The 14,367-nt window shown below is 37.1% G+C and overlaps 2 protein-coding genes across 2 annotated transcripts; one reads left to right on the top strand and one right to left on the bottom strand.

Moving 5' to 3' along the window:
- Positions 1-1,117: 1,117 nt before the first annotated feature.
- LOC116168023 (adenylate kinase) lies at positions 1,118-3,344 on the top strand. The gene is made up of 3 exons (XM_031483666.1): positions 1,118-1,360; positions 1,408-1,644; positions 1,948-3,344. Exons 1-3 carry the CDS (start codon positions 1,259-1,261, stop codon positions 2,335-2,337), a joined length of 729 nt encoding a protein of 242 aa, XP_031339526.1. The 5' UTR covers positions 1,118-1,258; the 3' UTR covers positions 2,338-3,344.
- A 355-nt stretch (positions 3,345-3,699) lies between these two features.
- Positions 3,700-13,851, bottom strand: LOC116168022 (WD repeat-containing protein 35). The gene is made up of 20 exons (XM_031483665.1): positions 13,713-13,851; positions 13,549-13,660; positions 13,324-13,502; positions 13,006-13,269; positions 12,376-12,547; positions 12,181-12,326; positions 11,916-12,134; positions 11,727-11,868; positions 11,153-11,272; positions 10,845-11,103; positions 10,560-10,797; positions 10,335-10,513; positions 10,084-10,287; positions 9,892-10,035; positions 9,652-9,847; positions 9,391-9,603; positions 6,110-6,218; positions 5,796-6,061; positions 5,611-5,744; positions 3,700-5,561 (listed from the first exon to the last, which is right to left on the bottom strand). Exons 1-20 carry the CDS (start codon positions 13,734-13,736, stop codon positions 5,381-5,383), a joined length of 3,501 nt encoding a protein of 1,166 aa, XP_031339525.1. The 5' UTR covers positions 13,737-13,851; the 3' UTR covers positions 3,700-5,380.
- Positions 13,852-14,367: the final 516 nt, after the last annotated feature.

Here is a 14,367-nt window from a genome sequence, read left to right as displayed (position 1 = left end):
GCTGATCGGAACCTGTCTACCGACAGGGCCCTCAACGCCGCCTGACTATCACTGCATATGTATATATGCTTGTTACGGTAACCTCTACGGAGGTTTTCCTGTGCACAGGTCATGATGGCTAACATCTCTGCCTGAAACACGGTGCTATGCTGACCAAGGGAGACGCTGACGCTGGCTCTCGGTCGATCACCATATATACCCATGCCCGTTCCCCTTTCTGTTTGGGACCCGTCTGTAAACCACACGAGCCCCTCAGGTTTGAGGAACGGGCAATCCGAGTTCAGCCACTGCTCCCTATCCGGGAGAATGACTTTATAACGCTTTGGTCTTAGCAAGATAGCCCGGATCACGTCCCTCCTTGCGAGGAGGGGATCGGTCCTGAGGGTTTCCTCCCAGATCCGCCCGTGCCCAAGGCTGCCTCGATCCTTCCATTCATCCCAATCGTTTAGCCGTATGGAAGCTTTCCGAGCCTCTGCCTCCACAGCTAAGTGTAAAGGCTCTAGGCCCAGAAGTGCCTCCATGGCCAAGGTTGGCGTGGTTTTTAGAGCTCCAGTGACTCCCAGACAGGCGAGTCGCTGGACCTTTCCTAGCTGCTTCCTGTAGGTTACCCTGCGCATGGCAGGCCACCATACAATTTTTCGTGGAAAAATTATTGTGCACACCGACGGGCGGGTTGGAAGTACAGCACATAATGGATCCTCCAGTATGATGGATACAGAAATGTATTGTAAACCGAACCCTATATATACGCTCAGTTTGGGAAAACAATTTTGGAGCGACATATGCATTGCGGCTGGTAGCGTATTTTTTAAGGAACGGTGACACTTCATTTGCGAAATATCCATCCATGTCATGTGTCTCGTCCAGACCTTTTGACTTTCTCGATGTGAGTACACTATCTTAATTCCATCATTCAGTTCTCGACACATCCGCATTTGATGTTTTGGCGCCACCGACGAAAATGTCTGGTGCACATCTTACACTTTCCGTCTTTAGCATTCCCTTCTACACTCTACAGATATCTCATTACATTGCTCATTAGGAATTATGACGAAAAACTTTCGTACGCCACTGACAGTCAGTTCGAGACGACGTCGAGACAGATGGCGCAGTATGCAACACCTTTTCAAAGTTTTTTTGGGGTGGCCTGCGTAATTTCTTCTTGCCCGATCTCGTGTCGAAGCAAAGGTCGACTTATATCACAATTATTTTTCCTTTTTTGAATTAACGCTCGTTTATTCCACCGTTATTTGAAACCATGCCGACTGCCGCTTTACCAAAGGAAGCACCACACCAGGAAGAGGTTAATGGTGTCAATGCCGTACTGTTGGGCCCTCCAGGTTCGGGCAAGGGCACTCAGGTAACTTACTTATCGCTTATGTAAGTTTTATGTAACATTTTTTATAGGCACCCTTATTGAAAAAAAAATTTTGCGTTTGCCACCTCTCGACTGGTGACATGTTGCGGGCCGAGATCCAGTCAGGATCTGTGTTGGGTAGTAAACTGAAGAAGGTAATGGACGAGGGCAAGCTGGTCAGTGATGAATTGGTTGTGAATATGATAGACAGTAATTTAGACAAACCCGAGTGTGCAAATGGCTTTCTTTTGGATGGATTTCCACGTACGGTCGTCCAAGCAGAAAAGGTAAGGCTCGTACTGTTGCAAGTAATCAACTAAATCTTTTGAACAAAACTAGACACTTAGATCATCTCTACTTTATTTGTGCTATGTACTTAATGTCGGTGGGTTTGCGTGGTCCTTGTCACTTAGTATGTACTCTCTGTCGATCTGATTGTTATAAGTGGGTGAGTATAGGTGTACCGTCAAGTGCATGCAGTTTTTGTTGGCTTTGTGGATGTGGTGTAATTTCTGTTTCACTAAAAGTGGATTGATTTTGTTTGCTTTGCTCTACAAAACCTACAAGTAAAGGCATCAATTTTGTTTTAGCTGGACGAATTACTTGAAAAAAGGCGTACAAACCTAGATGCGGTGATAGAATTCGGTATTAACGATAACCTTTTGGTACGTCGTATTACTGGGCGTCTAATTCACCCGGCGAGCGGCCGTTCGTATCATGAGGACTTTGCTCCGCCAAAAAAATCTATGACTGACGACATTACTGGCGAGCCTTTAATAAGGAGATCGGACGATAATCCGGAAGCGTTGAAGAAGAGACTGGAGGCGTACCATAAACAGACTCAACCACTGGTGGATTACTATCAATTGCGTGGTTTGCATCATCGTGTCGATGCATCGAAAGCCGCTTTTGATGTGTTTGATAGTATCGACAGTATTTTCTTGAAAGCTAGTGAAAAGAAGCATAAATTACGTATTTAAAGAGCGCCTATTTTGAAAATCATTCGAACTTTTTATATGTATTGTGTTATTTGATTTAGGAAATACGGAATATTCCTCTAAATCTTAGCCCATGTTGACTCACTATTAAGCATGATTTGGTCTGTGGCCAACTTATGGCAATGGAAAATGAATGCTTTCACAGTTATTGTGGAGTTTAAATTATATCACAGAGGTCTTCTATAACAATTTTTTTCACTGCCATCTTGCCCTTCATCCTCCAATGTTTACTTGAAGTCAATATTTGCCAATCTGGATTATGAATGTATCATATGGTAATGCCTACCTCTTTTATTTAACTATATAAATCTTTTTATTTTGTGATGAAAACTTGTATATATGTGTATAAAGAGAAGGTGCTTAACGGAAATTTTATAGTAGTTTCGTTGCATTTCTGTTAAGTTTTTAAATTCTATTTTTGCGATTGAAAATGAAACTTGCCACATACAATCAAAAACCTGTTGTACTTTATACTTGTACTTCCCGTTTTTAATTTGTGTCTATTGGCCTTTTTCTTTGTACCACATTCATGACGTTAATAACAATGTATGTAGCTGATTGGGAAGTAATGCTCGTAAAAATTGCCTGATGTATCAGAGGTAAACATACTGTACTTAAGTACAATTAAAAACATATCTTCCAGATTAAATTAAATGTTTATAGATTTGAACATGTAACTTTTGCAAAGATTTATTTTCTACAATGTGAATTATTGTTTACAAACATTCTTGTAATATTACTAAAAACATGTAAATTGTGATCAGTTTAGGTACTACAGTTAACAACTTGTCTTAACACTGCACCTCATTAAGCTACATCTAGTAAATTTTATGGAGGGTTTATGCAGTTATTTACGTAAACAGATTTTGCTGAGCTTACTGTAAATTATTACAAACCCTTTGTTAGTTGGGGTACTTCTAAAAACCGGTATATAATTGTGTCTAATAGTGTAGCGCATTAATTGGTGCGAATAAATGTTTTTGTTCATCTGTGGTTGTATTAGTCTTGTCTCTTATGAATGGAATAAAAGCAGGGACGCGTTCAGTCGAAGCTGAAGTTATTCAAGTCTAATTGTGATTAGTAATTTATTTATGAAATTCACAAACATTATTTTATGGCGGTTGAAGTATGTGATTTTTGTTATGCGGCTATTTTGGGCAGTCGGACTATTTGTTTAGTTGGAGACCTAATTAATTGTGATGATAATAATGTTGTTGCAAAAGAAAGGGGGGTAGGCACAATAGACCTTTGGTGTGCCTAAGTGCACCAAGTATGTTACAATGGTTTTACAACAGCAAAAAAACTCAGTTTCAAACCTTTTTTTCAAGCTATAAATAACACAACCATTGTTAAATGATTTATTATTTATAGACGACTTATGGTACAAATTTTGTATGTTCCTAAAAAGTAGGTAATATAAAACAACATCTCGATAGATTTATAATTAGAGACCCGCAGCAATATGCAGTATGTAGATTCTGAAAACAAAATTAATTTGTACAAATTTCCTTTTGGTTTTTTTTATTTTCAAACGGCTCTTAAAAAACAGGCTTCGTAAGTAGATCCCAGAGAATGAAAAATACTTCCTCATTTTAAAATTTCAAAATGAAGTAAATTTGACAATTTTAATAGGCGTTTACGATAATTGGAGCGGTATATAACGAGTGGTAAAGTACAGTAATCAGCTGTTATGCACCCGGTGGATGTATGGTAACCAAACGCACTCGGTTCATTGTTCATATTTGCGTGAAATCCGGAATAACCAAACACTTTTTAAGGTTATGTTTTGGATGTAGCGGGTTGTATCTACTAATGTAGCTGATCCGTAAGTTGTGGATCTGATACATGTATTGGATACATTCGGTATAATTGCCGAACTCGGATAGATCTTTAAACTTTAATTAACGAACGCATTCGATACATACCGCTATGGAGTGCTCCAATTATCGTAAACGCCTAATACTACAATGGAACTATGACCCAAATTTCCGAAAATATGCATTTCCATGCACCTGCAAATTGGCATATTAGGGTCAATATGCCAAAAAGAATGAACAAAAAAATATGCAATGTACAGAAGTCCTGTCCCTAGTTATAACCATTGTGGAAATCAGTTTTTAGCTGCTAATTTGTAGATTACCATCGTTTGTCTAGTGGGAGAGTTTTAACTGTATCCAAGATAATGTTACACTAGATAGACATGTATACAGAATAGTTGTTAACCGTTAATTTAGTTCCAGAAAGACTTTACAGGAGGTTTTTGTACATTATTATATTAATTTATTTTTGAGTGGGCGAGGTTTCAGATTTTTGCTACAGAGATTTCCCAAGTTATGTATAGGTAGACAGAAAGTATGATTTCAGCCTAAATGCTTTCTCCTTACTAGTCCACGATATTGTTAATTTAAATGAGACTAGAGAGAGAACTGTCTCAGTATACGTTTTTGTACAGCCATATTGCAATACCAACCATTGTTAAATGTTCTAATATCACGCATGTAATGCAATGAATAAACAGTATATCAAAAATGTAGTTCCGGCAGATAGAGTCAACTTATTCTGCGGACAAATTTAACTGTACAAAATTTTACTCCAAACCTTTGATACACGTCAAATGTCGTCTGAATAAATAGCATAAATGCATCTACTTTGGACAGTCACTTTGTGCAAATTGTTAAAATGAACAACTGTTCTTCTTCAATATATCTATGATTTTACAATCAAACAAAATTATTCCTTTCAAATTCGCATTATAAGATTTAAATTGCTACACAAAAGTGTGTCCTAATCACTAAGTGCTTTAAAACACGAGCTAGTGCCCTTTCCTGACCATTCATATCTATAAAAAATTATTCGTCATTATGGGCCACACAAATATTTTGTAATAAATCTTATGGCGTTATTTCCTTCATGAGATAAAAGTTACCACCACCTGATTGGAGTACACTGTGCAAGTCGTGTCTATCTAGTGTAGTACTATCTTTGATTGAATAAAGAGGAGGGCACGGAAAATGTGCATGTGCAATTACTTTTTGAATAAAGCACTGTGGCAAAGCGGACACATTCTCCTGTAGCCTAAATACTTTTCAATAATAACGTGATTGCAAGTAGAACAAAATTTATTCCTAAGGCCCTCTGATATAATTGAGCGACCAGACGCAATACAAAACGGAAATTGTATTTCGCAGTAAGAGCATCTGATTTCCCTAAAACAGATTTTACGCATAATGTTGGCTAAATGCGGTGAATATTTACCAGTCATTAATGGACGTTTGACAGTTGAAACAGTCCATTGTTTGTTTTCGATGTTGAGTTGTATGATCCGGAACGTGGACGGAGAAAATTTTTAGTGCCAAGTCTCTATATGCCGCTTTTTCCTTTTCTGGAAGCTGAAAAATATGTCTCCGTCATAAAGATAAGACAGCAGTTCTGAAATTTACTTCTGGTAAAGCATTTAAATGTGTAAAAGCGTTAGAAGAAACGCCTAATAATCCATCAAAATATGCAGTCAAGGCAAGCATCGAGTATATTTTTTCGGCAGGTATATATGCAGTATATTTTCGTAATCTGTTGAATGTACAAACTGCATCGTGGATTTGACGAGTGTATAACTGGTGTTGCGCCAAAATGTATAAATGAAATGCAACCGCACCTTCCCAGCAATTTTCAACTAAATTCACATCAGCCATGGTATCCACTAGTTCCTCTGTAAACAAATTTTTCATATAATACGAATTGGACTGAAACTATTTACCTTCGTTTGGATCCTTCTTGTATTTTTCCACAAGATGAGCAGCACAAACATACATTCTTTTAATTTTAATTGGTTGATTGAGATTGATTTCTGCTTCCTTACGAGCCATCTAAAATATATTTCTTTAAATTGTGACGGCTTAGATATAGAAAAAGTATTCTAATACTATCAAAGGTATTCGAATACTATAAAAATTATTCGAATACTTTGAAAAGTATTTCATTATCTTACTTTGAAAAGTATTCGAATACAGTAAAAAGTATTCAAATTCTTAAATTTAAAATAGTATACTAGATAAAAGGCTTAATACTACTTAAAAAATCAAGTTATACTTTGTATGGGGAAACCTTTTTTTATATTTCTATTGTTATATACAAACTTAAGGGGAGTAAAAGCGTATTATTATATAGGAGGTACCTACCAGGACCTTTCTTATACCAGTTATATCCTTAAGAATACATGTACCAGTTTTCAAAGCGATCGTACGTCGTGCACATGATACGTACGCCTTTCTCAAATTAATCCTAGCGATTTTGGAACAGATCCATTTTTGACCATCCGTTTGTCCGTGTGCATGATAACTTGTTTAGAAACGTGCGATTGCTTTGAAAATTGGTACACATGGTCTTAAGGATATAAGAAAGGTCCCTATTGTTTTTAAGTTACGTAGACTATCGAGTCAAAAAGTTTCACTCCAGGATCGTTCGGTATTCAGTTGTATCGGATTTTTATATTTGATTTTGTGACAATGGAAACTTTCCCTAAACATTTTTAAATTGTTCTCAAATATTTGAATAACTTAAAAGTACTGCCTTCTTTTGAGGCCGGAAAAAAAATTGTCTGAGATCGACCGGGAAAACACATTTTCTTATAGAATTTGGCCCGTAGAATCCATAATTTCAAACAGTTTGAAGATTGGGCTACTAGATCAAAAGTTACAGCCCTTTGAATTTTTTTTCGAAATTTGTTTTTTGTCCATAACTTTTTATTGAGAGGTCAAATCGAAAACGTACGAATTGTTATGGATTCTACACACCAAAATTAATAAGAAAAAGTGTTTTCCCGAGAAATTTTGGTGCAGTCGATTTTTGGTAAAAAAGGAAGGTTATACACTGCCTTTTTTGAGGCTCGAAAAAAAATGGTCTCAGATCGACCCGGCAAAAAAATTTCTTATAGAATGTGGCCTGTAGAATCCATAATTTCAAACAGTTCCAAGATTGGGCTACTAGTTCAAAAGTTACAGCCCTTTGAATTTTTCTTCGAAATTGGTTTCTAGTCTATAACTTTTGATTGAGAAGTCTGATCGAAAAAGTACGAATTGATTTGGATTCTACGCACCCAAATTAATAAGAAAAAATGTTTTCCCGAGAAATTTTGGTGTAGTCGATTTTTGGTAAAAAAGGAAGGTTATACACTGCCTTTTTTTGAGCCACGAAAAAAAAATTGTCTCAGATCGACCCGGAAAAAAATTTTCTTATAGAATGTGGCCTGTAGAATCCATAATTTCAAACAGTTCCAAGATTGGGCTACTAGTTCAAAAGTTACAGCTCTTTGAATTTTCTTTCGAAATTGGTTTCTAGTCTATAACTTTTGATTGAGAAGTCTAATCGAAAAAGTACGAATTGTTTTGGATTCTACGCACCAAAATTAATAAGAAAAGTGTTTTCCCGAGAAATTTTGGTGCAGTCGATTTTTGGTAAAAAAGGAAGGTTATACACTGCCTTTTTTGAGCCCCGAAAAAAAAATTGTCTCAGATCGACCCGGAAAAAAAATTTTCTTATAGAATGTGGCCTGTAGAATCCATAATTTAAAACAGTTCCAAGATTGGGCTACTAGTTCAAAAGTTACAGCCCTTTGAATTTTCTTTCGAAATTGGTTTCTAGTCTATAACTTTTGATTGAGAAGTCTGATCGAAAAAGTACGAATTGTTTGGGATTCTACGCACCAAAATTAATAAGAAAAAGTGTTTTCCCGAGAAATTTTGGTGCAGTCGATTTTTGGTAAAAAAGGAAGGTTAAGTATTCAAATACTATGCGAAGTATTCGAATACTTCTCAAAGTATTCAAATACCTTGCGAAGTATTCGAATACTAAATATTTGTGAAAGTATTTGAGTTACAAATACAAATACTGCTTCCATAAAAATATTTAATTACAAAGTATTTGAATACTTTAAAGGATTTGAATACTAAAAAGTATTTACAAAATCGAATACTGCCCAGCTCTGGTTGTAATCATGTTTGGGGTGTTATAAGTTGTGGTTATGATGAGTATTGTGGTCGATGCCGCCTAAAACCCAGGGTACACAATTCGTCGATGCGCCGATTTGATGCGTGATTCAGGCACGGTGCACAAATCAACGCATAGTGTATATGGTGCGGTGCGCCAACGTGATGCGTCGATTCATTCGTTCATGCATCGCACTCGAATCAAATTGTCGCATCGATTATGCATGCAATTAACTGCAAGGGAGTCATCCAAAAGGGCTATCGCAACCACAAGGTAATGGATATCCTCCTTTACAAACACCACCTTGGAGAAAAACTTAGAGCGCGCCCTCTGAGTCTGCCTCAGCTAGATCTCCACATGAGAGTGCAAGAAAAGGACTTCTGCATAACATAAACAACAAAACTATCAGAATCTGACAGTAGGGCAACCCTGCAGGCACATGGCCACTGGTTTCCGAATGTCACCAATTCACCATGCACTAGAGCAAGTAGCCCTTGAGCTGCTGAAACGAAAAGTAATGAGAAAGCCAACGAGTTACCCCGACTGGCCTCAAAACTGGTGTTTTATGGTCACACCACACACTTTGTGAATGTCCCGCCCTAGTCCAACTGAGACGATCCATGTTGGGGGTTCGTGGTCGGGCATGGCTATGATTAGAGCCGCTTCCTTTTCCAGCATCCTTAGGTTTAGCACATGTGTGAGATGGCTGGAGTGATGTTGAGGGGTCGGAGGACTCTAGTCAAGGAGGTAGTACAAAGGGTCCGAATACAACATCTAAGTACGCGCGGATCCTGTCAAGGAAGAAACCATTTTCCTGAACTTCATTTGTTAAAGTTGATAGTAAGGTAATTGACGTGACTCATTTTGTCAAAATAATGAAGACTGGACGGAATTGATAATCAAGTGAAGTATCATTATGACAGAAATTAATATTATAACATTGGTTGCAAGAAAAAGACCAATAAAAAGAGAAGAACAAATCATGTCTACTAGGTTACACCTTAACATTGGCGACGGCAACAACTTTTTTGATCGTTTAAATGGCACACTTACTTTTATTGCACATTTTGCCGCAGTTAGCCAATATTTGGCGTAAACATTAATCTCTACTGCTCGATTAATCTTATTTTGCTTAATCAAAGTATCCGAATAATTTATGAATATCTGTGACACCTCCTTCATGCGATATCTTTGGGCAATTTGAACAGTTTGCTCCCATTGGTGATTTTCGACACTAACTTTAAGAGCGGATTTCACATCTTGAATCTAAAAATTACATGTGTGTAACCCGATATTTTATTATTTTTATTATACTTTGAGGTAGGTTTTGATAGCCGTTAGGTAATCGCCTTCAACAGCAAATCCCCTGGCCATATCTGCCAACATAGGCTCCGAATCTTCTAGAGTTTCCGCCATGTTTGCTAAGGATTTAAAGTCTTCCAACTGAAAATAAGTCTCGATCATTTTTTTCTTATTTTTTGCCAATTCATAGTACTCCTTAGCTGCAGACCTATACAAATAAAATGTATCAATGTTTTAAAAAATCCCTCTAACCAATTGTTAATATGCGTAAAATAATCCCCCGCTTTATTGTAGGCATTCTTAAGTAATCCAGGAGTAGAGTAGTATCCATACTTTATAATACGAATGACGCGAAACCAATCCCCCAATGTTTTACGTAAATGTAACGTTAAATCTCTAAAATAATACCTTTTGAAAGACGATAGAATTATAAATTATACATACACCCTGTCATTTTCGTTAAACAACCTTTCTGCTTCTTCAAAATTTTTAAAGTAGGCGGCCACTAGACCTCGCTTAACATTGCTATTCATGGTGAAACGTAGTTTTTTTACGAATTGTATTCCACTGTAATCCTGAGATCGAATAAAGGCGTCTTCTGCCACTTTGAAATTCAAATCTTTCAATGCAGCTTCACCCAGTAAGTTCCTAACAAACTGTTAGTGGCAAGTTAGAACGAATAGTGGTATACTCACCACAGCCGAGGATGAGGATTGTCTTCAATAAACTGATAAGCTTCCTTAATGCCCACTTTTTCTAATAGCTGGCGAGTATCTCGCAAACTTTTAACTTCTAATTTGAACAAGTGGTCCTTTGATGGTTTGTCAGGTATGTCAATGATTTCATCTAACATTACAGCTTGGATTTCCAAATTCTGCAATAGTACAGCTACATTAATATGGAACTAACCCGCATAATACTTCAAATCTGCATATATATCCCGATGTTGATATAGGTTCCTCGGGATAAATTCCTTTAAACACATACATCCTTGTCTTTTCCATAATTGCAAGAAGCTGAGGATTGTCAGATGCCCAGCACATCGCCCAAACATCTTTGCGTTCCAAACGAGTATTCTCCGAGTCGCTATGGTGAAAGGAAGCTTCAGAAATATCTAGCACGGTTAATAAGCCAGTCATATCTATCAAAGACAACCGCCTAAAACAGCACAATTCAGTATAAGTACGTTCTTTATCCAAACATACGTTGAATTACAATTGATGAACATCCTATGCGCACGAGTAGTCAGATTAAATGTTTTCACAATCACAACATGAGGAACAACGTATTGCTTGATAGTACCAGACTCTTTGGCAATAAGTAAATACCTTTCCGAAAGAGCAATTGCACAAATAGGATCAAATGAGTTCTGCATTCCTGTAGGTATCGGACAATCGTTAACTATTAAAGTGGCACCAGTTGGATCATAGGCAGTGTGATACAAATGGCACGCCTGATTTTTCCCTAGAAAAACCATAAATAACTTCACATAACTGAGACGTGGAGCACTTACAGAATGCACTCGTTGTTTTTGGTGTCTTATAAGGCCACAAAATGTAGTTACTCTTTGACGCAGCCGCAACATGTGTGGAATTCATAGCCACCCATTTAACGTCAAAATCGACGTACTTTGCTGTAAATTTTTAACTGTTAATGTAACTCAAAAAGTAATCCGTAAAATTGATTAGAATCTTTGCTAATAGGTCTATTACCATGATGTACTTAATATTTTGACAGGGCGACAAGACGACAACAAATGGAAAGACCAGGTTTGAAAATTCGTTGTTTCTACCATTTGGGCCTACAAACCCTGAAATCTAGTTTGCATCTGTAGAGAAATCCCGGAAATCATAATTGGCAATCTCAAACACGAATACAAATAAATTGTTACCACGACAGCGTTGGGGTCCAAGGTGGACAAATTGCGTTACATTATTTTTTGGAGTGGCTAGTTAAGTTGCAAAAACAATTTATTAATCACAGTTGAAAATCCGCTTGCAGAAGGATATACAACTGCGTACGAAAGATAGTATTTGTTTCAGTCCATTCCAGTGTTAAAATTGATTTAAAGACATAAAAATTAATACCATCCACAACAGCTCCAGAAGCACTGCAAAGTATCAAACCAAAACGTCCCATTGGATCATCACCCGCTAACTTTGTAAGCAGAACACAGTGATTATCATAAGCTGCCATATCTAACAAACCGAGAACATACTGAACATGCACCTAAAATGACCAAGGTTTGCTTGAGTATTTCCCAAGGTTTTCCTTACCTGGTAATTCACAATGTCCCAAAATGTAACACACACCCCATTTTTGTACAAACGCCCTGAGCTATAGGCGATAGTGTTTTTAAAATAACACCATTTATAGTCGGGTCTAATGTTTGCAAAGTACACTGAAGAGTCAATTCCAAAAGCTATGCGTAACGACCCCTCCTCCCAAGTGCAGCACGATACATGTTGGCCTGGCAGTTTTAAAGTTCGTAAATGCTGAAAGCTGATGAGGACAAAATGTGACACTTTGCGAGTCGCTTACCTCGCCAAATGGATTGTAAAATTGTACCACATTGCTGCTTTTACTGTCATCATGTAATTGTTGTCTACCCACTATAGCCAATAAGGAGCCATTATGGTTCCAACTACAACACGATATTGTCATCTTCGTATCGACATAGATCGGATCTGTTAAATTAGGTTCATAAATAAATGTGTAAAATTACCTTTAACTTACAAGGGTGAAAAGGATTACGCATTAACTGTAGGTGTCCATTTTCACAACAAACTGCTAGTGTTGAACTGGCAGCATACACATGACCATTTTGTCCATTATACCAATCCATACCGACGATATTAGCACCGACAGTCATTTTTAATACATGTACAGGTATTAATTCTATCGTTCCCTATGAAGGTAATAGCATTATTAGTTGAAGCGCCATCCTATTAGGGAGTTTGCAAGCTTTTTTTTATCGGCTGCATCATATTTTAACAAATTAAGTAGGTAGTCTGCAGTAATATAATAATCACAATTTCTTTTTTTAAAAATTGTTAAATTATTGAAAGCGTATTTGAAACCATGTCTTGTTTCCAAATTAATTAATTATTGCTTTTACATTTTTTTAAAATGAATTTTGACTATAAGAGCGAGTTGGAACACTCTTGGCTCTCTTTTCTGAGGGAACTGAGATTTTTTCAAATATACCAAAAGTATCCAATAGGTAGGTACATAATACATATTCAAAATGTTTATTTTGTATAACAGAGGTGTACAAACTAGTCATCCTGTACAATTGCCATGTGCAATTTTCTGTGTTAAGGTACCCCATGGCAATAGCCAGCAGATGGTGCTCAAACAACTTACTGTAAAAGCACCTGAAGAATCGTAAATGTGAATATTACCATCAGTGAAACCAAATAGCAATATTGAAGCATCTGGTGACCACTGCACCTTTGACATGGTGACATTTTTTATTTCTTTCCCCCAAATTCGATTCCCATCAACAGACCCTACAATAATTCCCCCATCTTCGTATATAATACAAATTTTATTTCCATCGGCACTCCAGGTCATGTCTACAACCACAGACTTTTTTCGGTTATTTATCATTTCTTCGTACCAAGTGCCCTGCAATAAGTCACTCGTCATACTAATAGCAAAAGAAAAAATAATTGGCTTCACCTTATACAATATCCATACGATAATCATTCCAGAGCGGTCACTTGTTGTTAATTTACGGAATTTGTTATTCCACGTTATGACCTGGACAGTTTCTGAATGACCGTCTAATGTCTGATTAACTGAAAGGTTCGAAGAAGACGAGATGCCTTTAGTTTTACCGCCACTTTCCGCATCATTACCTTAAAACAAATGCCAATCAGTTACAATTAATTCATCCCGACGTACCGGAATCAAGTTTCAAAACTTTTAGCAGACCACCTTCGCCACCTACGGCTATGAAACCATCCTCCTTGTTCCAAGCAATTGAAGTTACTCGAATGTTATTAGGGATTGCGATCTGTAAAAACATTTTCGGTATATTTTTGTTTTAAGGAAAGCACTTTTCTCACCTTTTTGCTTAAGTAAATATACATTATTACTGCAATTTAATATATGAAACCACTTTTGGAACTTAGTAAAACAGACATAACTCCTTTGTGACAGTCAGATTCAGACACATGTCAACAACCATCACCATGGAGATATATTCAAATGAAGGTAGCCGTTAGCAGGCTTACAACTTTAGCACCAACTGCTCTTACGAATATTCCTACAGCACACATTTCTTTATGTACAGGGTACTTTGACATACAGGGCCCCTGTACACAATTATAATTTTATTGCATTACACTTTGCATTAATTCATCCTTTATTTTTATGTGGAAATTATTGACGTAATGTACCGTGCCTAATCTAAGTCAGGTAAAAAACAAACCCAGGACACAAGAAGGGGTTTGAGGAAGGTCGTTTGTAATAAAAAAAACGATGCGCAATTAACACTTTTTCTGATGTACCAATAGACGAACACTTTGGAGCCAAAAGAGTGATCAGAAATATAAACGATCAAATAATACCCACTTAATTCACAGAGCTTACAATTTTGCTGTGTCTGTCCGTCCGTCCGTCCGTTACCACGATGTCTCAAAAACTAGTGGACCGATTACGATGCAATTCTGCAGGTGGATTCTTTATAAAATTTCTAGACCAGTGAATGTGCACTATCTA

This window comes from Photinus pyralis, unplaced genomic scaffold, assembly GCF_008802855.1.
Source record: "Photinus pyralis isolate 1611_PpyrPB1 unplaced genomic scaffold, Ppyr1.3 Ppyr1.4_LG4, whole genome shotgun sequence".
Lineage (NCBI taxonomy): Eukaryota > Metazoa > Arthropoda > Insecta > Coleoptera > Lampyridae > Photinus > Photinus pyralis.
The sequence above is the reverse complement of the archived record's forward strand: the minus strand, read 5'-3'. Positions and strand labels throughout refer to the sequence as shown.